The 23604-nt window shown below is 40.0% G+C and overlaps 2 protein-coding genes across 17 annotated transcripts in view; one reads left to right on the forward strand and one right to left on the reverse strand.

The window, feature by feature from the left end:
• Window positions 1-13030, reverse strand: part of LINS1 (lines homolog 1) — a 63235-nt gene extending 50205 nt beyond the window's left edge. Inside the window, exons 1-7 of one of the 3 annotated variants that reach the window (XM_087743741.1) lie at window positions 12077-12629; window positions 8529-9072; window positions 8343-8432; window positions 6974-7115; window positions 6134-6709; window positions 2626-2806; window positions 1464-1647 (exon numbers count right to left, since the gene is read on the reverse strand). In XM_087743741.1, coding sequence (XP_087599867.1) covers window positions 1464-1647; window positions 2626-2806; window positions 6134-6709; window positions 6974-7115; window positions 8343-8432; window positions 8529-8936 — 1581 coding nt within the window. In that variant the 5' untranslated portion in view covers window positions 8937-9072; window positions 12077-12629. Of the gene's footprint in view, window positions 1-200; window positions 1648-2625; window positions 2807-6133; window positions 6710-6973; window positions 7116-8342; window positions 8433-8528; window positions 9073-9815; window positions 9837-12076; window positions 12630-12958 lie in introns of those variants that run through there. The other 2 variants (XM_087743739.1, XM_087743740.1) reach the window with 2 other exon arrangements.
• A 162-nt stretch (window positions 13031-13192) lies between these two features.
• The window catches only part of ASB7 (ankyrin repeat and SOCS box containing 7), a 33375-nt gene continuing 22963 nt past the window's right edge, over window positions 13193-23604 (forward strand). For 6 of the 14 annotated variants that reach the window (XR_015701403.1, XR_015701402.1, XR_015701404.1 and 3 more), the window contains exons 1-4: window positions 13193-13391; window positions 14237-14334; window positions 19832-19928; window positions 23122-23382. Coding sequence is in view for 9 of the 14 variants with exons in the window: in XM_087744348.1 (XP_087600474.1) it covers window positions 23172-23382 (211 nt within the window). In the remaining 5 variants the exon portion in view is untranslated. Of the gene's footprint in view, window positions 13392-13990; window positions 14101-14217; window positions 14335-19831; window positions 19929-21659; window positions 21805-23121; window positions 23383-23604 lie in introns of those variants that run through there. The other 8 variants (XR_015701401.1, XM_087744340.1, XM_087744342.1 and 5 more) reach the window with 7 other exon arrangements.

The following is a 23604-nucleotide window of genomic DNA, read 5'->3' on the forward strand; positions in this document are numbered from 1 at the left end:
ACTAAAATGCTCTATAAATAGGCAATATATGCATTAGTCCCACATCTATCTTTCCTTTTAATTAAAGGAATATACCATAAAATATTAAGGCAAACTAAATTCAATTTTCAGTGAAATGATAACGCTGCTGATTAGATCAGGCAAACAGTAAAACCTAAAAAAATTACATCCTAGACATCAGTTAAGCACTTCAGCCAAGAGCAGTGTGGCATGGTTTATTGTGATTGTGGCAGCAAACATAAATGTCCACTTAGAGCAAAGCACCAATGCAAAACACACAGTGTAAACACCAGAGCTGTCCCCAGCTGAAATATTTTATTTAGCTCAACCTCTAAGCAGTCAAGTGTTGCATTAACGCTGCACTGTAGTCCATAAATCACTACCAATCTGGCAAGGACTTGATATATAGAATGACATTAAGTATAACTGACAACACTTTAACTGTCATATATTGGTGATATGCTTTCACATTAGTCATTTATTATCAAATTTTGAATACCTAACAATTAATCCTTACATACCATACACTGACATACATACCACGGATAAGGCCAGGACCCTAAGGTAATGGATCACATCACTGAGTGCAATGCCGATTTTTAAGGTGTCAACCAAAACCACGTTTATCCTGTTTCAGGTTAAATACACTGACAGGTGCAAGAGGCATGAGCTTTACAAGTCATTAATCTCCTGGAAACATTCCCTAGTGTACTAGTTAAAAAAAGTCACTAGAACACTTCTTTGGATTATTGCGGATTCACGTTCTTACTGATCTTCTCAATGTGGCTCAGTAGTTTCAACAATGCAGACGGATTATATGGGAAAAGATTTCTTCTCTGCAACCTAGAAATAGCTTTTTGCAGTTCTTCCAAACATTTTGTTGATTTGAAAAGCATTATTCTTAGGGGAACGATGTTATCCGAAGACTCTATAAAAGTCAAACAGGATGAGGTATTAGATCCCTTTTGTTTCAGAGGCAACACTTCAGACTTGAGCGCATTTCGTTTATCATCTGTGTAGCTGCAACCGCTTTCCCTTACCCTCGTCTCATCCTCATTATTTAAAGGCACCTGCTTTGTGTTTACCAAGCACTCTTTTCCATCTGATTCTAATTCAGAGTCTTCTGAGCTGTCATAATCAACGAGGCTTTGAAGAGAACCCAGCAGAGATGTACTATCAGTGCATATCAATGAGTTAGACTGGTTAGACTCTGCAACTTCATTATCACCTTGCTCTGTTGTAAACACTGAGTAATTGTGAGAAGAAGTGAAAGATACCGGCGTCTGTGGTTCTGGTTCACAACAAGCATTTTGCAAACTCTCGTCAGTCATACAGCTTTGGTTTTCTTGATGGGGTGGCTTGACAGAAGAAACTGATTGAAAAGTGCTATGTTTGGTATCAAAGTGGTTACAGATATCTACAAACTGCTGCCAGTCTTTTCTAAGAAGCTTTAAGTACCTTACCAAGTACTCCAGAAAGCAAGTTTCTGATGAAATCAAAAAATCTAGCAGTACTGTGGAATCAAATGCAATTTTTTCTAGAAAAAATAAAAAGATACAGTGAGGATTACATCCACTTGCATGCGTAAGGAAGTTCCAGGTTTCCTCCTCTTTTCGGCTTAAGTTATCTGCAGCATCATGCCGTAACCTGAAAAGTAAGTCATGAAATGGCTTAAATTCAATGGAAGTTTACAGTCTTTTTAAAAACACGTATGTCCAGAAAATGGTATTCTTGCTCTTTTTTGAGTTTGTCAAAAAGTAAAATCCCCAAAAAGAAGTTTTTATGTTAGAATGAGAAAGAACGAAGGCACGTGGGGCTAGGAGATCAGACAGTTTAGGAAGCCAAAGCTTTTAAAACAGGCCTTCTTAAACAGCACTCCTCCTTAGGAAACGTTCTGGAATAAACGAAGTTACTTACTATACATGAATTGTTATTTTAATATTTTGTAAACCTGAACATAGATTAACTTGCAGGATGCTAAGCACATTGGAAGAGAGTGGCCTACTTTTATTTAGGTGCCTAAGAAGAATTGTGCGTATCTAAGATACTGCTTGCAATACCTTCACATTTGAAGCTTGAGGGACCTTTCATAAATAAGGATAATATCTTGCATGGTAATTTAAAAAACAATGAAGCAGTGAAGGTCCAGGGCAAATTCAAGAATGCATTTCAGTTGTTAGCAATAACAGTTTTTATCAACCAGCTAGAATTAACACGGGTCCAATCCTTAGAGGGCTACTTTGCCAGAAGTCCCTGAATTCTTAAAGTTTAATTATGATATGCCATTCTTGTCAAACTCCCAGTATTGAAAGAAAACAGTCTTACCTTTTATCTGTGTCTAACCACTATTTTAGATTGTTAAGTCAATTATTCTGAATTACAGGATATGATAACGTATTTAACAGGAAACTGTTGCACAACTCCCTCATTTCAATCCAAAAAACACTTAATCAAAATATTAGCAAAGTTAACTGCTCTTACATCACACATTATTACATTGTCCTGAGGTTTGGAGGTTTTTTAAATTTTTTTTTTGTTTTTTATACAGAAGTAATCAATGGAAATCACAATAACCTCACTATATTACAATTCTTCATAGCTCTGTCAAATAAAATGTACACTAACCTATCAAATTTTAAATAAATGAGTAATAAAGCTTTAGCAGCTTCCCACATATCATCATCTTGCTCTATGAAAATCAAGGAGAGCCATTCACAGTGATGTACAACTGGGTGAGACTGTGCGGAAGACTTCATATGACTCCTCCAGAATATCAATAGCTGGGACATGGAACTCTGAAAGTCTCCTGAAAAAAAGAAGTAACCATGAATTTTGCTATACATTTTTTTGTTACTAAACAACATACACTTTTTATTTTTTGAATTAACAGTGGATAACATTTCATGAATGCATTTATCATTCCTTAGCTCAACAGATTTAACACAGCACCAAATTTTATAGATTAGTTCTTACTTCTTGGTACCAAAGAAATCAGGAAATATTTTGCAGAAAACCATAAGCAATTATCTAACCTTAAATTAAATGTGAATGGCTGCTCTATTAAACTGCAAACATACCAATGTTTAGATACCAATGTTAACAACTATAAATAACCTGCAGAAAATTAATTTACTCATTACGTACAGGACTCTCCCCTTATCTCCCCCCCCCCCAAGACAGATAAAACTTAAGGACACAATTTATTCATCTAACAGCATTCTTCATCTCCTTGGAGTTCACGGAAGAATAATCAGAGGTGACCTAGAAAGTTTTGGGTACAACAGGGTGAATCCTCTCACACCTAAGCTTGGAGACTAACAAACAAGATTACACCTCCAAAATTTGCAAATATCAGGACAATACCTACACAGCAGGGATTTATACTTTCCTTTATGTCCCCAATTAGGTAGCTTCATTGGTATATCACAAACTAAAGAAAGGTGAATTGTAATCAAGTCAATGCCAGAGATGTAACGATCCAATATGAGCACTTTGCTGAGATTTCATCTTCCCATATGAAATAATTGTAATGTTTTGATAGGACTGAAGCTAAATCCCCCCAGTGTGATTCACTGTAGAAATTAACTGCAATGGTCTATAGCTGATGGGAATAAATTGTCATTTCTACAACAAAACAAAATATGATGCTTGTAGTATAGCCATATTCTTTATAAAACAAATTCTTTATGAATGATGTACGTTTGCAAGTACATATAGGCTTGGGATAAAGGTATCTTCATGAGATGGTCTAAAATCCTTGCCGGAAGGATTAATGTAAGCAGCATTTTTCCTGCAAATCTTCATTTTTCCCCTCCCTCTAAACACTGCACTCCTGGATGGGAAAAGCACCTCAAAATTTATGCCATTTTAGTGCAGCAGCTTACTCATAAAAATAACTTTGTATTCATATGACAGACAGATTCTTTTCCTTAAGTCAAGAAACTTACCTCTTCAATACTAATGACATACTATAAAAAAAAAAAAAAAAAGATTCTTTACGTCTCAACGTAGGTACCAATTTTTCATGTAACACAGCATACATTCAACATTTAGAAAACAGAAAAAGTATAGTGACGTATATCTTTACCCCTAAGGGGCTCCTTAAGTAAGAACTGTAATGTTGCTGGAAGTACACTATGGGTTGAAGAGCACAGTTACATCATTAATATAAACAGTGATTACTGCTTTTGAAAAATTTCCTGCAACATGGGAATCAATTTTACTTACGAACCCATCATTATGTGGTTTTCCTTAATATTTAAGATTTGCTTTTCCTCTTAGCAAATAATAGGAACAGCAAATTATCTTTGTTATTAATAGTTGCTCTTCAGACCGAAATTCTTCTCTATAAATCAAAGCTATCTGAAAATTACTCTCAAAATTGAAATGAATTAAAGTTAAGCCACTGTAATTCATGTTAATAAAAAAAGATAAGATCAACCAGCTTCCCGGAAGGGAAGTTAGCAGATTAAAGCATTTTGGTGCTTGTTTTAACCACTTAATTTAATGTCACTAAAATAGAAGCACCATTCCTTTCAACTTGGAATTCCTCTTGACAGCTGGGGTATTTGAATCTAATTAAAGTACTCATTTTTGTGTCATGAATCTGGAAAAGAAAGGAGAATTTTTTTCTTTGAGAAAGAATTTTCATAGAGACATCTAAAATAGATTTAACCTACATTTTTTCTATTCACTTGTTCTTAGACAATCTCAGTCTCTCTATATTTTTCAGAAGTAAAATATTCTCTACAAATACTTAAAAAACGCTGAGAAAGCAACTGGCATCACAAATATAACATCTTCCAAAATCTGGAAAAAGTGTCAGAAGCTGTCTTGCAGAAGTCCGTGGCTCTTTTGCCCAGTCAGATGAATTAAAAATTGATTTTATGCTTGCTACATAGTGTAGAAATATAAAAAGTAAAATAACATTTACATCTAGAACTTGTATAAAAAAATGCCTCCATATATTTAGGATGCTGTAAAATTTCATCCTTGTTTAAAAAGAAATAGAAATTAGTTTTTACTTTTTGCCACATCATCAATTGGCTGACAACAAGGAACAACCATTCTCACTTGTATTTGACTAGAAACACTGCTTCAGAACGGCCTTTCCATTTTTGCCATGAAGCCTGTAATCCAGGGACAGCGTGCTGCTTTGATCATAGAATTTGCACAGTCCACGATCACATGGCTTAGCATCAGATGTGCATCACGTGCCTCTCAGATGTAAAGAGGCAAGCGGAAAGATGGGATTCCAGGGGCGTCTCTCACCCCACCACTTCAATATAGCACAGGAGAAGACTACTAACTGGCTACCAACGTGACACAGCAACGCATCCTCTTGCGTCAGGAATGCAAGTTACACAGCATTCCCTTGCCGCCCTGCCACCTGCCTTGTGGCATAGCTCTAGCACAAGAGCCAGATCTGCTCTTCTACTAATCCAATTCATCTATTCAGTAGAAGAGACATACTCAAGTAAGCAGGTATGATAAGTATGCCTAACACCTACTAATTCAAAGAACTAGACCCATAAGTCAGGGTGAACAACGCAAACACTATACTCTGCCAACTCCCATAATTTTCCTGTCTTTTACTTTACAGATTCATTACTTTTATCTTTTCTACCACTGCTGGTTTTTGCCCTGACATTATTTGTCCAACGGTAACGCCTGGTACCTTCAACCAAGATAATAGTACTTGCAGATCTACCTCCACATTAGACAACAGAACGAGATATCTGCTGTTCCTTTTAGTTCTCCACCCTGAAGAGAGTAGATGCTTGTGCTATGGGCTCTCTTCTTTTCCAACTGGAGAAGAGCCTAGTGTTCCTAAGCTGGCTCAACTATTTCAAATATTAACACATGTTCTTAACAGGAAAAGTTTTCAATCCCAAATGCAGCTGTTCCAAGCCCCCCATACTGCAGGGCTAAGGACAGGATAAAATGCAAGGCGACAGCTAATTAGGCAGGACACAGTGACAGCAGGTTTCCTGGGTGGGTCTTCTCTTTCTTCCCTCCCACCACCACTAATTCAGCTGAATTCTATTTACAGTCTTAATGAGCTGTGACTACAAAAATCTGAAAGCTTTAAAAGTCTTGCTACTTAGCGAACAAAACTGAAAGAGACTATTACCTTTGATTTCAGCTTCTGTAGCAGAGTTCTGAAACTTGAATTCCAGTGCTTTAAGCACAACCAGACTTAAGGCTCTGAGAACAGTTTGGTCAGAACTACCTTGAGCATCTTCACTGCCTCCAAAGTAGCTGGCCTTTTCGCCGAGCGGGATCTGATCAAGCCAAGTCAAATTCACAACCTGCAGAACAGCATTACTCAGTGCAAGCATATCCTCACGTGAAGATGGGTTTTGTAAGAACAGTGATCCACTTTTAGCATCTTCTCTAGACTTGTAAAGGACACATTTTTTAAGGAGCATAATGAACAACTTCTTGATTAAATAGTGAATTGATGAGCTAATGAGGTTCAGGACATAAGAAACTTTCAAAAACAATACTCTCTGGCATCGGAGCGGTAGTTCTAGTTCAATTCTGGAAGCCAAAAGTGCTTCAAGCAGATCTATAAAACTGATCAAATTGTTTGCAGCTTCAGAATAAGGTGAAGTATAGTGGTGACTGTCAAAATGATGGAACAGAATGGAATCATAAAATCCTTCAAGCACAGCATCAAGAGGAGTCAACAACTTCTTCAAAATACCTACAGCAACAAGAACAACATCATGGAGTTGGAGTGTAACACAGTCAGCTAAATCATCAAACAAGCAGGAAACAGGTGATTGTGACTATTCTCAGTTTTTAAGCATGTTTAAACCACTACATTTTTAATAGTACCTTGTCACCCTCTTTATAAAAAAGGAAACAGGTGTTCGCTAGACAAGCTGCTCTAGACAAGATTACAAGTAACATTCCCCCCCCTAGTGGGCACTCGTGTGTCGATACCATCATAAAATTGCTACAGTACCTGCTTTGGGTAAAACTTTATCCTTCAGTATGTCCTTGATAATAGTTGTGAGAGTCCACAGACATTCTGCTATGTGGGTATTCACAGGGAATCCTGAAAGAGTCTTCAGACTAAAGGTGAGCCAGGTGACATTTAATGCATTCTAAGAAAATGAGTTCCAAAAATAATGCTTTAAAATTGCTATGCAAGTTAAATTAAATCATAATACAATGATTTAAAATTGTGCATTAAAAAGATTCAAATGTAGGCACAGACAAAACATGGGTAGAAACAATATACTGTCCAGTGCCTTTTAAGTATGTAGGCCTCTATTTACAAACATGAAGTCACCTATGCATGCAATAGAAATTATCTGTATTTTCCAGAAAGGGAAACCCAAACCTCCTAATGTCATGTGAACTACCTAAAATCAGATAATACTGTAGACAGACCATATCCGAATTCATAATTCCCAGACAACTTTGCAAGAAATATTACAAACATATTTCTGAGAGAAATCTATATTCAGAGATGCCACTATGGAGGCTACAATATGTATTCACCAAATATACAGCAAGTAAAAAACATGAAGTATTTGGAATATTCAAACAAGAAAACACAGAAAAGCTTTTGATTAACTTTCAATAGGTTATTACCTATTTTCATCTACTGCATCATCTAACAGATCTCAAGTAACTGTAAAAATATTGATAGCGTAGATTATCAGGCTTTTTAAACACCTCTATTGCAACCTCAAAGAGTATTTCTTGTCATCTAGACACATCTTACCTTAAAATAGTTTCATAAAACTCCAGAGTTTTATATATAAAGACATTCCACCTCACATTACAAACTTCTGTTACCCATCTGATCTCCTTTCCTTCTATACTCCACGCCCCTCCTAATACACTTGAAATACTCTCTTGGAATATTTATTACATATCTTTCCTATGCATCACTTACAACCCAAAGTCCCATAAGACACACTTTATGGGTGAACTATCGTACCGTATGATCTTGTATAACCTTCACGTTGTTCCTGATACTGGAGCTAAACGTACTTCAAAAAAACCGTGCGGCATTTTGAGGGGACTAGCAGTCTGTGCGCTGCACATCAGCAGACTGCAGATGCGCCTTTCAGAGAGCTAGAGCAGAGTAGATACGCAGGCCACAGATGGAGGAAAGGAGCAGTTCTGGTGTCGCTCTGTGGGTCTGCTCAGGAAAGGAGCCTCTTTAGAAGTACTTCTAGATTTTACAGTAGTCATATAGTGACTGCTTTTGTGCCGTATAAACACTATAAAAAGTTGGCTCTAGAGTCAAATGCAACAACTTGAAGGCACATACTCACTATGTCATTTTTTTAAGCTGTGAAAAGTTACGCCATACTCACCTCTTCCTTCAGCTGGAAATAAACAAGAGATGCTAAACTTTTTGAAGCCATGTGAGTTAACAGCTGATCATCACTACTGAGCAGACAAATCTGCAGACATGTAGAAAGAAAAAGTATCTAAGGCATGTTCTTTTTTTTTTTTCCCCTCCTTTCACAAAAATCTTTTGAAAGTTTATAAAAGCTTACCAATTTTGAGTCAATTTTTGCCTCCTTCAGAAGGAGGACAAAGATTTCACAGTACTTCTGTCTCACATTGAATTCAATTTCCTGGGACTCTGCTTTAGCAACCATCACCTTGATCAAGGTTAACTGAAGCAGCATCACTTCTCGTGGACAGAATGAGGAGTTCATGTTTGCAAAGCTATTTGATATATCATCTGTTGTAGGGACAACCACATCTGACATATCAGTGTCCTGATGGCTCCTAATACCATCATTAGTAGATGGCAGATGCATCTGATTACATGATTCATCTCTTTCTGGTGGCTGCTCAACATGCAGATTAAGTAAAGAGGTATAATGATGGCTTTCCTTTGCTAGTGGGATGCCTCCCACTACGTCCTCATACATCTGCTGCAGAAGAGAGATCTTCATTATGAGAACATTCAATATTCCAGAAAATGCCGTACGTCTTCACTGATTATTCATGGTCACTGCAAATCAGCTTCAAAGTTATTTTTATCCAGTAAGAGAAATAGAAGCACTATTAGGCATTGCTCTTCTAAGTTACCTAGAAATAAATATTTTACTATTACTGAACTTAACAGATAACTAGAAAGATACAGAAGAACAACACACATTTTTAGCGTTAATACTACCATTAGTCAACTTATTTTGAAAATACAAATTCACTGCTTAAAAACATCAAGAGTGATAGTTGCACAAAACTGTCCCAGTGAGACACCAAAATGATACAAGAATTACCACACCACGAAGAAGTTTACAGTTCCAACCAAAGTTGACTATTGCTAGGAACCACTTCTGAAAGATATGAGAACTTGGATCAAATCTTTCTTTACATTGCTAAAACTACTAAAACGTCATTTCTTTTGTGACAGATTCCTCCAAAAGCAGGCACAAAGTTTCAGCTGCAAACTTTCATCTGAACTGGCAATGTTTATTGCTCCACTAAGGCTGGATACGGCAACACCTCTCAAAGAACACGGAAACCAAAGGACAAGTCTTGTCTTCCGCTGCACATAGGCTCAAGGTGAGTAGCATGAATATACACGAGGGGAGAAGTGAGCTCTTAATTTAGTAAGGAGGAGCAAAGAATTCCTTTACATCTACATGTGCAGGACTCTTACTCTGAGCACCTACATCTTGAAACCAAAAAAAGGTTTTCAGATAATGCAAAGGACCAACAATGCCACAGGGCTGGTCTCAAGGGCCCAATGACTGAGAAGTTTAAAATTAAAAAATACTTAAAAAACAAAGTGTAAAACTTATTAAGAGCCAATAAAAATACTTAACCATGTTGAGGAAAGGTATAAAAATCTTTATCACCATGTCAGTGGAACATTTCTTTCAATCACAACACTGGAACATTCCCTATAGCTTAAAAAGAAGAGCCACTAAGAATTCAAATCTCTCTTTAAAGTTTGAGCACCTAAGCACCCACAATTTTCTAATGATTATGTAAATAGCTAGACAGATATATCCCCAAAGAAAACAAAACAAAAAGAAAACAAAAAGGATATACTTAAGAACATCAGATCTTCCCATCTATGTATCAACTACACCTGCATACATCTATGTATCATCACACCAAATATTTTAAATTATTATTGCTTTTTAGCAGAATATTAGAAAACAATTAAACTATAAAATTCAGTATATGAGGCACTTTTGTTTCAGTCTGTAATCGTCACAAGTTTTTAAAACACTATCAAACACTGAGATTTACACCTTCATTTTTACAATTTGATTTTTTAACTGCAACTGAAGTATGCATTGACAAAATGGCTTCCCAAAAGTACAAAGGATTAGAGGTAGACCAAGATCTGCTACCCAGACTCCTCACTTCTTCCACCATCAGGCAGTATTTCCTTCAGAAGAGAGTCTAAAATTAGAGAATAAGAAGTTGCCTGCAGGGAGTGATCTACAATTCACTCTGGTGTGGTATTTTTAAAGACACCTTCAGCAACGGCTGACCTGACAACTCCAGAATGTTATAGTATGCTCTTCACCTCACCCTCATCTGATAGAACTAAGAACCCTTCCCCCATCCTTTCCCATATTCCACATTTTAGATGTTAAGAATAAATCTGATACTTCAGACAATAAATTCCTCCTTCGTTTGCAGAATCTATTTAGAATTCTACTTGAGGTGGAAATTTATGACCTGAAACCTCGTAAAATTTCTTCAGAAATCACTCTGAATGTTTTATATAGCTATTGTTCCTATCTTAGAGTTTTATTTCTTCCTAAATGAATACCTAATAAAGTAAAATTATCTCAACACATCTACTTCTGTGTTCAAGATCAACTTGAATTATCATCCTACGTGGTAAATGAATAGATATCTCATGCACAAATTCATACGTTACAGCAAGGCTGTTAAGGCAGAAGAGATTTAGAACTCCTCTAGGACATGCACGATGAGATTTTACCTTCACCACATGATATCAGCTGTGCTTTCCCTGATCCTACCATAATACATTTATATTGTATCATTAATTTGCAGAACACTTTACAAAAACATCTGTAAGAAATGTCTCACTCACACATGACAAGGATTCATGAATAGAAGTCATTAAAGGAAATGAAATGTGAGGGCACTTATTTTGAAGAAATTTACTTCAAAGAAGGGGAAAATGTCAGACAATGCCTAAATTTGTTTCAGGCATAGTAAGAGAGCGCAGTGAAAAGCTCAAAGCTGAAGAGTAAAGAAAAGCAATCATATTCATACACAAGCAATGACAAACTCCAACCCTTACTTGTATTATTTATTTGAGTTATTCATGACAGCATCTAAAAACCAATTATGGTAATGCCTCACAGTGCCAGACTCCTGCATAAACAGTAGGAAATAGTTCTAAAAGCCTTATATATAGACTGATCAGGCAAAAGACAGAAAGGAAAAATACACAGAAAAAAACCCAAATAAATACTTTGCTATATGTTATTTTCATGACTACTTTAGTTAGGCTTTAAAATCAAAACCAAAGTCATGTGGAGCTGCAAACAGAATGAGAGAAGAAACTTGATGGAAAAGGAAACAAAGAACTGGAGATGAAAACTCAGATGGCAGCTGAAGCCTATAAGGTTTAAGAACCATCATAAACCAAGCAAGTGAAGTTTAAGTGGTTGCAATTACAGAATATGTGTATTTCTACAAGGTGGGATAGTTAATTTAGCACAGCAATAGAAAGCATTGATTTCACTGGACTAACATTGTTGCCATCACATTTTACTTCTTTTTACTAACACAAATGCCTTACGATGACACACAATTACTCAGAGATATAGTGAAGAGGCATGACTAGAGCTATTGTCAGGCCCCTGTATTAGTCTTTCCCTGTTATACATACTCTTAAATGTTAACTGCATCAGCAGCGACTGGGAGAAAAAACTATCCAAAAAGCCCTATTTTCATTAAAAAATTAAATCAGATAAAGCAAAATGAAACCACAGTCCATGACTTTTGGGTATGCGTTTGAAGGCTCTGGATCTCCTGACAATGCAATGGTTGAATCATTTAAGAAACAAAATATACTTTGGACTACTTGTACCTGCAATGACTTCGTAGGCTCATCTCTCAGTAAAGAATATGCTTCCACTCAGTGCTGAAATACTGTAAACGCCTCTAAAATAATGTCAATTCCTTCCAGAGGCTGCAAACAACCTCTGCTGCGAGCTGCCCAATCCCTGACTGTTATCTTTGACACCTAAGCATGCCAGATGCTTTATCTGCTCTTCTGCAAGCATCTTTAGCCACTAGAGACAGGACCGGACGGACCCGATCCGACCTCACTGGCCCCTTATTGTACCTCTCACACTGGCGTTTCAGAAACGCCCGCCCTGGGTTACTGGTAGGAAGACCTCGCTAAAAGCGACGTTGCAGTCTGACAGGGCCGGGAGGTGGGAGCACGGACGCGTCTGATCGCTGCCTCAAAACAGCCGGCGCGGAGAGCTGCAGGCCCTCTGCCCCTCACCCTCCTCCAGAAGGCCCCGTCAGCCTCCGCAACCCCCTGCCGCCGGCCTGAGGGCCAGCCGAGGCCTTCTGCGCCGCCTCTGATCCCCTCCCGCCCCTCAACCGGCGCGGCTCCGCGCTCCTTCACCCGCCCAGGCCGGTCCCCAGCCCCTTCACCCTGCCGAACCCCCCAGCCCGCCCGGCAACCCGCCGCCCCTCGGCCCGGCTCCCCTCAGCCGCGCGCCCCCTCGGCCCGCCCGCCGCCAGGCCCCGCCCCTTCCCCCGGCGACGAGCGACCGCCCCCGCCGGGCCCCGCCCCTCTCCCCTGCCGGGCCCCGCCCCCTCGCCCAGGCCCCGCCCCTCGCCCCCGCCCACCCGGAGCCCCGCTTAGTCACCCCGAGCCGCCGCGCACACGGGCCCGGCCCCTCCCCTCCCCCTCCCGCCGCTAGGCAACCGCTGCTAGGCAACCGCCGCGCCTCACCCGCCCCCGGGCGACAGGGCGCCGTAAGGCCCAGCGCTCCTCCGTCAAAGCGCCGGAACCGCCGCGGCCGCCCCCTTTCCCCTCCCCTCCCCTGTCGCAAAGCCCTCCCCCTCCCCCGGCGCCTTTACGGCAAGGGGGACGAGCCACAGGCGGGGCCGCCGTCAGCCCGACGCCCAATCAGACGTGGCGGCGGCGAGCGGTTGGGGGCGGGCCCAGCGCGGCGGCAGCGGATTGGCGGCGGCGGAGGTCAGTCCCTGCCCGCTGACCCCGCCGCCAGCCGAGGGGGGCGGCTCGGTGCAAAGTGTCCCCACACGGCTCGGCCCCCTCCCGCGGCCGGCCCCGCCGCTCCCCCCGCCCGCCGCCGCCGCCAGCGCGGGGGGCGGCCGCGCACCGGCCCGCGCCGGCCCCCCCAGGCCCCGCCGGCGGCAGACAGGTAACGGCCGCGGGCGGCGGAGCCGCGTCTGCCCTCAGGCTCCCTCATGGGGGGAAGGGAAAGGGCGGGGGGGGGGGGGGGGCGCGACCCCATGGCCCGCCGCGGGGCCTCCCCTCGCCGCCGCCGGGCAGCCCCTCCGGCGGGGCGCGCCGCCGGCCTGCTCCGCCCCGCTGCCCCTCCGCGGGCTGTGAGGGGGCTCCCCCGGTCCCCGCCGCCCCCCCGCCCCGCCTCGGGAGGGGGGTGCTCGGTCCCCCGCCGTCTCCGCCGGCCGCGGGGGGTAGGCAGGCAGGCTCCGGGCCCGCCGCCGTGCTCTCGGGGCTGCCGGCCGAGGGGGGCTCCCCGGGCGGAGGGGCCCTCCGGAGCGCGGCCCCCGCTTCCCCAGCCCCCGGCGGGGCCCTGCCCTGCCTTCCCCGCCGCCGGGCCTTGAAACTCTGCGCCGGGGCTTGGCCGGCTTTTTTTTTTTTTTTTTTTTTGTGCGTGTGAGCGCTTGACGGTTCCTGAAGCATGAACTCCTGCAAGGGAGTGATTTTAATTTCCCAGCAGCTCTGCTTTCTGGGTTACTTCCTGTCCCATTCTTCAGTACTTGCCTTTCACTTCAGTTCCCTGGAGGAGCTGGCTTGACAGGGTAGCGGTCCTGCCGTTGTTGTCCCTCCAACTCCTTAGCATCCTGAGAGAGTGCCCCACTTCTCCAGTTGAGATCCCGATTTAGGTAAATAACCCTTTCCTTCCTAATTTTTGAAGGCTCTTCCTATTTCGACCTGCTGTTGCTTTGGTATTAACCACTTTTGTTCTCCGTTTCTCTCTTTTATGTCATTGTGTGGCTCAGTTCTACTTTTATTTTTTAGGTTTAAGCTGCCTTAAAGGAGAACTAAAAAATTGTGACTCCAAAGAACAAAATAAGACAGAAGAGAGAAAACAGCACTCAAAAAAAACCCCCAGAAAGGTGATAATTCCTGTAGACTCTCAAAATCATCCTAGACACATGGTTTGGCTGGGATTGGGGGCTCTTGTTATGTTTTTGATGGATTTGAATAGGTAGCATTAGATTTCTTTGTTCTCTTAAAACCTACTTGCTATCGGGCTTTAAAAGTTTTTGAAAGCTCTGAAGCCCATTTGAAGCACAATTCCTGTTTCTTTTTGTAGCGCTTTGTCATTTTCTAAATTTAATCTGCAAACATTATTTTGATTATGAATTGCTATGTAATGTTTTTTTGTGTCTACTCATCTCAGGAATATCACTTAAAATGACTTCATTTTCAGTACTTAAAAGTGTCTTTTCCTAAAGCTTTTTCAGAAATGTATGTGTTCAACAGTGGATTTGTTTCCGCTCTAAAATCTTTATTGGAGTAGGTCGTGGTAATTGCATTATGTTGGTTTAGTCGTACCTAACTTTTGCGTGGGTCAGGTTTTTTTGTATTGTAACGGAGCTGCAGAAATTGAAATTCATTTAATTGGATGGTGCTTGTTTACGAGTACTTATTTTCGGGTTGAGATCACAGAAGGAGATAATGCTGTTAGGTGCTTAAGGGAAAAAATGAAAGGAGTCGTCAAAAACTGAATCCTGCTGGTAGGAGGAGGGTTTGGTTTCGGGGGGAGCAGTTCGTAGGGAGAATTGCTTGTTTTACGTGGTGAAATGAAGAGATGGGTTCTAGAAGGAGAGAGAGTGGGGGGGCGAATGATGTCAGTCAGCCTGTTTCAGCATCCTGCTGTTAGTGTGCTCCAAATAATGGAGTTTCTGCGTGTTCTTTTAATGCAGTGTCTGTCTTGAATCCATTTTAATCCGTTTCAAATGTAGATGAGTTTGTGTTGTTTTGGCAAATATATCCTCTATATAGGTCCCCCTGGTCTCTGTCGTGTTTTCAGAGATGTCGTTGACTGTACCAGAATGTTTTTCATTGTCAGCAAGAAATTATTTTTTTGCAGTAGTTGCAGGGGAAGGAGCAGTACCTGTTGCCAACAATCTTGGTCAGGGGTGGATGATTTTTCTAAAATAGGTGTCTTTAGCACGTGATAAAAAGTAGCTGCTACATGTCAAAGATAAATAGAAAATCCCCCCGTAACACAAGTGCAACAAATTCGGAGATGCATTTTGAAAGTACAGGGAAGAAATATTCCATGTTATTTTGATAGCATACTGCAAAACCACAAGTAGTAGTGGAACATGTGGACATGCCCAGTGTGACTGCAGGAGGGATTTTTATGCTAATAGGCAAGACAGATGTCCATTGGTACAAACTTACCAGTGCCGTTATGACACACCTGTTTCATCCGAACTCGGTTTATTATAACACCCTCTTTACAACCCATCCGGCGCATCTAACGTCGGGGCTTGCATTAATGTAGCTACTCCAACAGGACACCTCTTGGTGCCGATAAGTCATAAGGTCTTTGGGATTTATTCACAGAAGGAAATGTAAGTTTTCATTTTATTTGTGAAGCTCCTTCCTAATCTGAAATGCCAGTACAGCAAAGTTTGATTCAGATGCAGAGACTGGAATTGAGTTCACAGGAATCAGGGAATTAGCTTCTGGCAGAAATTTGCACATGGTCAAAACAAGGACCAGAGATAAACAATGTACTGAAGTCCTGCTCTTGATCTCTGGAAGAAACGCTGCATATTGCAAGGATGGCTACCCCCTTAGATAAAGTTGCACATCCAATTTTTTTTTTTTTTTCCTCTTCAGGCTGTATACTCATTTTGTTTTTGTTTTGCCTTATTGTGAATTCTAGACTCTTAAAGGAAATGTGCTGACACTGAGAGGCTGTTTTCTGTTGTTCCAGCATTTGCTTGCAGAATGATACTACCACAGTGAAAAACTTACTTTGTCCACTGAAGTCTTCCAGTGAATTTTGTCCACTTGGATTCTTTTAGGCTATATTAAAAAGAAATACAGAGCAAATATAAGTCTTCCAGAGATTGTTGAATGAAATAAACTCTTTAAGCGGCACTCATTTTGTTCATCAGTTGTGCCAGAAGTATTAGGGCTGAAGCGACCGCTTTAATGTGGTTTGAACTAGCATTGTTTTCTGCTTCTGTCATTCTATGAAATACTGGTGTTTGGATTCTTTAATGATGGCACGTCACGTTAAAATACATAAATGTTGCATGTTAACACTTGCTACGAGTTATTACTTACTTTTAAGGCTAAGCGTTCATCTGACTTTTACTGTTTAAAACTTAGTAACAGCACCACTGTAAGTTAGAAGAGAGATTGTATGTTATGCTTGGTACAAGAGGATCTCCAAGGATGCTGCAGAGCACAAGCTCCCTGCAGTTTGTCAGTGCACATCTTGAGGGAGGAGAGTTGTGGCTGTGCGAACCTGATGCAGCATTTTCTATGAAAAAGATTTGTAAGGCCGTGCTTTAGGACTAGCATTGAGGTCCTTGATTTGGAAGGATTTACGGTATTTTCTTCACTGGGCTCCACTTCTGGTTAAGGTTGCGAATGTACGGGTAGGAATTTTGGGGATGGTTAATAGCTGATGCGTTACCAGTGCTTTCTGAAGGTGAGGTCTCTTCTTTTGCTTTCCGGTTTGCAGACCTGAAGTTACTTGAACTGGGTGATTTCACTAATTCTCCATCAGGCCCAAAAGTCAGACCTCACAACCTCTCTGTGAAATGCATAATAGTTGGTAAAATGATACCTCTGTACTTCAGTTTCAGCCACCTGCAGAATGTAACATACACTAATAAGCAGCTGTTGTGTTAACACCACCAGTCAGCATCATCTGGCATCATAAACACCTGAAGTTGATGGAGGACTTTTAGATGAACTCTTCTAGTTATTTTAAATGTAGATGTCCAAGCTACGAGATGGCATTACAGAAGCTGTGACAAGAAATGTGTAACTTTTAATGATTGCTTATGAAGAGTGGAGGCTTCTTTGAAGTAGCAGTTCCTCTGTGATGCTTTGGATTCATGCACTGTTAACTCATTGCTTTCAGACCCAGCAATTGGCATGTGTTGCTTGGTGATTTTCATCTCAGCCACTTGGATACCTCACTTGATGTCTGTCTGGGATGTAGCGTAGAACATCTAGCAGAAAATATATTCAGGATTATAAGGCTCTGTGAAATTTTAATATTTCACATTATTTGCAAACTTTATGATTGTGATATGAGAACACAAATAATAACATGACTGTTTGCCATACTCTCTTGTCAGAAGAACTCCTGAAATAGGAAGCTGAGTGACATATGAAGATGATAGTCGCGTTTGGTTCTTTGTCAAACACATTTTGACCATTTTTAAAATGCCATTTGAGTGAGAACGCATTTAGCTTGTTCGAGTTTTGAAATGGGTGGGAGAAGTGGGTTGTGAGAATAATGCATGCTAATGTGATTATCCTTATTCCACAGGGCTTGCTTTTTTTGTTTGTTTGTTTATTTGATTTAAATGTCTTGGAATACTTCAACCATAGACAACTAGGATCTACACTGATTAGGTCTATGCTAGATATTGAATGTCATGTGTAATGGTACGCTTTCCTTGTATAGAGTTAGGCTAACATCAGTAAATTATGGTCCTTATTCAGCTCTTGGATGTGTAATCTTAGAGCTTAGGAATCAGGTCTATCTGTTAGGCTGTCTGAATGAGCAAAATACTGTAATATAAGGTCTTGCTTTTAGTATCTACCTTGAACTTTCTTTAAAGTAAGTATATGCATATGTTGGAATTAATTTTCCACATGATGTTTGCAGTGACTTTAATGAAGTGACACAGTCATGTAGAAAAGTAAGATCTCTCTGACAACATGAGACATTATCAATAGATAATGAAGATGTTTGTCTTATTTTTTTTAATTTAGTGTGCTACTTCTACTATAATTATTAGTATTTTAAGAAAACTTTAAGTCATTGAGTTAAGTGAGCTTTACTTTCACTAAATATGACTTATTTTTATTAAAGTTGCAGATCTTACTCTTGGCATATGCAGCTAATTTTCCTTTGGGGGGAAAGAAGCTTGTTACTTTTTTAGTGGAGCAATCTGTTACCTTGTCTGTAGTCTGTGAAGTCAGTGCAATTCTAATTTGCATCAGCTAATAAAAAATGTGTGGGTTTTAAAGTGAAAATCATGCAAAAATTAAAAAAAAAAAAAAGGTGAACTAACCACTGATCATCTATGCAAAAAAACAAGGCTAGAAATGTGATCAAATTAGGTCATGGCAGTGCAATTTGGTGCAGGGCTGTGAGCATATCTGCAGACCTTGTATGTTTTATCTTGGGAAGCAAAGCTCTTGGAAAATGTGCACAAGAGGGATGACGAGAGCTTTTTTTTCATCCTCCTCTTCTGAGCTATCATTGGGAAAGCAAGATTTTATGTTGCATTAAGTGACAGAATTTTTAACTTAAGCTAAAAGCTGTACATTTCACGTAATTGTTCTGGCGCAACTCATTTGCAGGAGAAACAAGTCACAGTTGGTTTTGTGTGGTCTGCTATACAATGAATTAATGCTTTTATTATTCATTATATTATTGCAGTGCTCACACATATGGGGTCCTGTTGCAAGAAGCTTGCAGCCAAAGTGACCGAAAGGTCAGATAGAGGTGTACAAAGAATTAACGAAACAACATTGATGAGTACGGGCTCTCAACAGCGCTGTGAGAAACGGTCAAACGTTGGGCCTGATGCTGTTAACTGCAGATGACAAGGAAGGAGGATAAGGAGGACTAGTCTGAAAGAAGAAACTGGATAGGGATTGTAACTGGCATTTGGTAAACTTTGATACTAAAATGATAGCTTTTATATATGAAGAAAAGGGTGAAGATTTTTGAGGTGGTGGTATTGCTTGTATCGTGAAGGTATTTTTATCTGTTGGTGAAGCGCAGTGTGTGTTAGCCTGATCCGTCATTTGAGGGAGGGATGACTATCTGGTGGTGCTGGAAGTCCAGCTGAAGGACAGAGAAGTCAATGCTCTTGTGTTTTCAGGTTTTATTCTTTAGATAGGGAAGCGTAGATGGCATGGAAATAAAAAACCAACCAAACAAAAAACCCACAAGAATGGGTTGGGAGGAGCTAAATGAATCCTGAAGGTTTTTCCTGGCATCTGACTCCCACAGGGAGATGTTGAGCAGTCAGGCAGAAATACCTACTGTAAAATTTGCATCCCTTCTTGTTCCATGGCAGGAGCAGATATGCGTAATTCTTAGAGAAGAGTTTAGACCATTTCTTCAAGGTTTACTCCAGAGAGGAAGCGCATCTCTCATTTCTCTTGTTTTCCATAAAATATTCTCTGTAGCCTTTACCTCACCTGCCAGAAACAAACTCTCCCCACCCCAACCTCTGGAGGACTGTCTGATAATGAAAGAAAAAACACTTCAGGGCCTTTTCTGGCATAACTGCATTAAAATGTAGCATTGTAGCACAGGCACAAAGTAAAAGTAAGTAAACCCCTCACTTTTACTGTTTGCAACTAATAGGAAATATCATTTTTTTAAAGGGATAGCAGGTTTTGACACACATGGGCACACAAGATTATGAATAGTGAAGACAATGAAGAGTGGGACATCCATCAAAGAGTGACAACCTCTTATAAGGTAATTCAGGAACACATTGAATTTATCCTGTTGTGCTTGCAAAATCAATTAAGTAGTTGTTGGCCTCCATTTTCATAGCACTATACAATCATTAAAACCAAGAATGTATAGGTACATTTTTTTCCCCCCGTCTACTTCTTCATTTCACTTTTTTACTTGCATGGAGAAAGCCAATATGTAGCAATCCAAATGCATACTGTGTTCTGAATGAGATTGATTACATTTGCAAAACATTAAATATTAAGTGCCAAATGGCTAATGACTTCCAGTAGTCTTCCTTTCCTTCTCCAAAGATTGATGGTGTAAATGGGGATTTGCAAACAGGAATTTTAAATGATCTGTGAGGCAGAAGTGAAAATGTTCTCAAAGCTGGTGTGTACCTAGAACTATCCTGAAACCTTTAATGTTACAGTTAAGTATTCTTGTAATTTGAATTTCATTGCTTGCCATAGGGATGAGATAGAAGAGTAGATATTTACAGAAACTGTGCAAGTGATAAAAGGAGCTGCTTATGCCTGACTTTGTCTTCTGCTTTGTATGTTTTAGTACTTATGTACTTTAGTACTAGCTAATTTGAATAAGCTCTGCTAGTCACATGCAACATATGGGGCCAATGCCAACTTTTTATAATGCTGCATTACAAGTATACCCACCAGCTGAGAAGTGTGATATAAAGAGCTTTGCTTTTTCTTAACCAACTGTCTTGGTTATTTGCAGGGGGGATACTGCTGTCCCCTTAAATGAGAAATCCCATTTCTCTTCATCTGTTTAGTCATCCGATCTCTGTAGCATTTTGTGCAACTAGTTTGACCTTAATTTTCAGGATCACGTGAAATCTTGCAAGTATTAGTCCTTTACAGGAAGGGACTGCAAAAATGGCAGTAGAAAGTTTGTTTATATTAACTTTTGATCAGATATTCTCAGTTTGAGAGAAAAGTTTTCATATCTTGCTTTTGTACACATTCAGAAAGTAGGGCCAAAGGGCCATGCTCTGATATTTTTTTTTTTTTTTTGAAGGATGTCCCCCTGGCTCATACTTATCAGTCAGGTTCTGCTGTCAGTTTTCACCTGTAAATCCAAAGAAAGATCTTGTTCTTGTAGTTGGAATTTCATTAACAGTACTATTAGTGGTGTGATCCGGAATGAAGTCAAGCTCACTGTCTTATAGGTGAGCGTGTTCTGAAGTGCTAATTGGAGTTTAGGAAAGAGCTTAGCAAAAGCTTATTAGAGTCAATAGAAATACTTTCATTGTCATCAGATTAACCAAGTTTGATTTTGGAATATGCTGCCAAAGCTCAACTATTGAGTTAGCAGTTGACGGTTTGTAAATCCCCTTTTCTTCCAGTGTCAGATAATGGAATTCATACTATAAACCAAAACAAAGCCAGTACCTAAGCCACGTATAACCCATTGAGCCAAAAAGTCTTCTTTCATAACCAACCCTATGCTGAAATAGTGATTGTTGCCATACATGGTAAATTGAAGCATTTATAAATGTCGAAGACAGGCATTTGCTGTATGTAAGTTCCATATTTGCAATGTAAGTAGGGTCATTGTAGCTACCTGTTAATTATGAGTTTCTATCTCTCCAAGAAGCAGATAAATAACTTCTTTGCAATGGGCACAACTAGGTTATAGAAGACTGAATAGATATCTGCGGCTTTATCTGGAAAGATGGCAGTGATTGATGTTTTCACTTTTCTCTTGTCTGTGTGTATATCTGGATCACAGGAAAACAAATGCCCAGTGGGATATGGGGAGTTGATTGCCGTGTCTTTTGAATGACCTATGAATCATGAGGATCTGGAAATCCTTATGGTATTTACGTAAAAGAAGGTTTAGGTGATGATGTGGGTTGACATCCTAATAAAAAAAGGTTGCTGTAAATTTTAAGTTTTGCTTAAAATTCATTCTCGTCTTTAGAACTTTTCCTTGTACTTTAATCTTGATTAACTTTACAGGGGTCTAAATACATTTTTCTTTCTTTTTTATCTTCTAGTTCTGTGTTAATATCTATTACAACAGTTTCTGAATATTTTCTGAGACTCCTATTGCTCAGCATTACCTAATACCCTGCTTTTATTCTCTTTCTTCTGATATTCCTTTCCATTCTAGGAATACCTGTTAATGGGATATGATACACAATGTGTGTGAAAATGTAAACACTTAACAGACCTTGTGTACTGTGGAAGAATCCCTAAATACCTGTATTTTTTTTCTTGCCCCCAGCTGGGTAGCAAGTAGAACTGCAGATGAGTACTTTTCAAACAGAGCGTGGAGTATAGTAGTTCTTTCTTTCCCAATGTATGCTTGTATCTAGGCTCTTTTACAATGGCTACGTTGGATAGCCTTTTGGCCCAGCTCTCATATACTGTATCAAGGTAATTATAAATTGAGTTGTTCTGGTATATGTTCTCATGGTGTTTGACAGGGCTATATTACCTGCACTTACGTGTTTTCAGGTCTCATATTACCATTTTTGTGTTTGATTTTTGGAATATAGAAGTTCTTTGCAGTCTTTATGTACTAATAAAAAAGTCTACAAGCCAAAATACAGACAGTAGACTTAAAAAAAAAAAAAAAAAAAAAAAAAAAAAGGAAGGGACAAAAAGAAAATTAAAGTTTTCAGTTTGAACATTAGTGTTATTAATATTAATGTGCAGTAGGTCACAGGAAAAGGTTATATTAGTAATATGAAAATATTTCCAATGAAGCTTAGAGGTGATAAATTTCTAGGGGAGAAAAAAAAAGAGTGTCATAGTTCAGTTGCTCTAGCAATGCAGTGCTGTTTCATGCAACAGTTTAGAGCATCTATTTAACCAGTATCTCTGGAGTCAGTGATATTAACCATGTTGTGATCTTTAGATGAATGTTGGATTCTGGAGATTTTTCATTTTGCTTATTGCTCAGGTGCTTTAATTGTGCACTGTTGTTTGACGCTGTCATTTCTGAAGGCAATGTTTACTACTTATAACATGTAAGTGTCCTTTTCTTTTGCAGTTCAGTGATGTGAACCATGTGCTATGATTTTGCTAGCAACAGTGAGATTGTTTTTATCCTACATATAAGATGACTTTGCTCTGCATATAGAGAGTAAATGTTAGCGTTGCTTTTCATTAGTACTGACTTTTTTTTCTAGATATCTCTTTCCTGGTTCCAGTTGTAATTTATTCACACTTTATATTGATTCAAGGTGACTAGTGTGACCTCATGACGCTTCTGTAAAAGCCAGATTCAGCTAGGATGTTACACCATCACTGTCGGAGAAACCCTGAACTACAGGAAGAGTTGCAGATTCAGGCTGCAGTTGCTGCTGGCGATGTTCACACCGTGCGCAAGATGCTGGAGCAAGGATATTCTCCAAATGGTCGAGATGCCAATGGCTGGACCTTACTTCATTTCTCTGCAGCGAGAGGGAAAGAGAGATGTGTCCGTGTTTTTCTTGAACATGGAGGTGAGTTGCTTAGAGAGAAAAATCTCGATACTCATCTCACAGCTTTCTATCCCAGTTTCCATTGTAGGGCTTTCCAGCACTGGTTAGGTATCAGACTACTTCTGATTTTTTTTTTTTTTTCCATCTCTGTTTATTTCTGATGCATACTCTGTGAATGAGGTAATAGATTAGCTTTATATCTTAATACCTTTTTTTTTTCTCCCCCCAGAATTGCCTAGGAAT

The sequence above is a fragment of the Nipponia nippon genome, unplaced genomic scaffold (genome assembly GCF_047370975.1).
Source record: "Nipponia nippon isolate SJK-2023a ecotype South Korea unplaced genomic scaffold, ASM4737097v1 scaffold_9, whole genome shotgun sequence".
NCBI lineage: Eukaryota > Metazoa > Chordata > Aves > Pelecaniformes > Threskiornithidae > Nipponia > Nipponia nippon.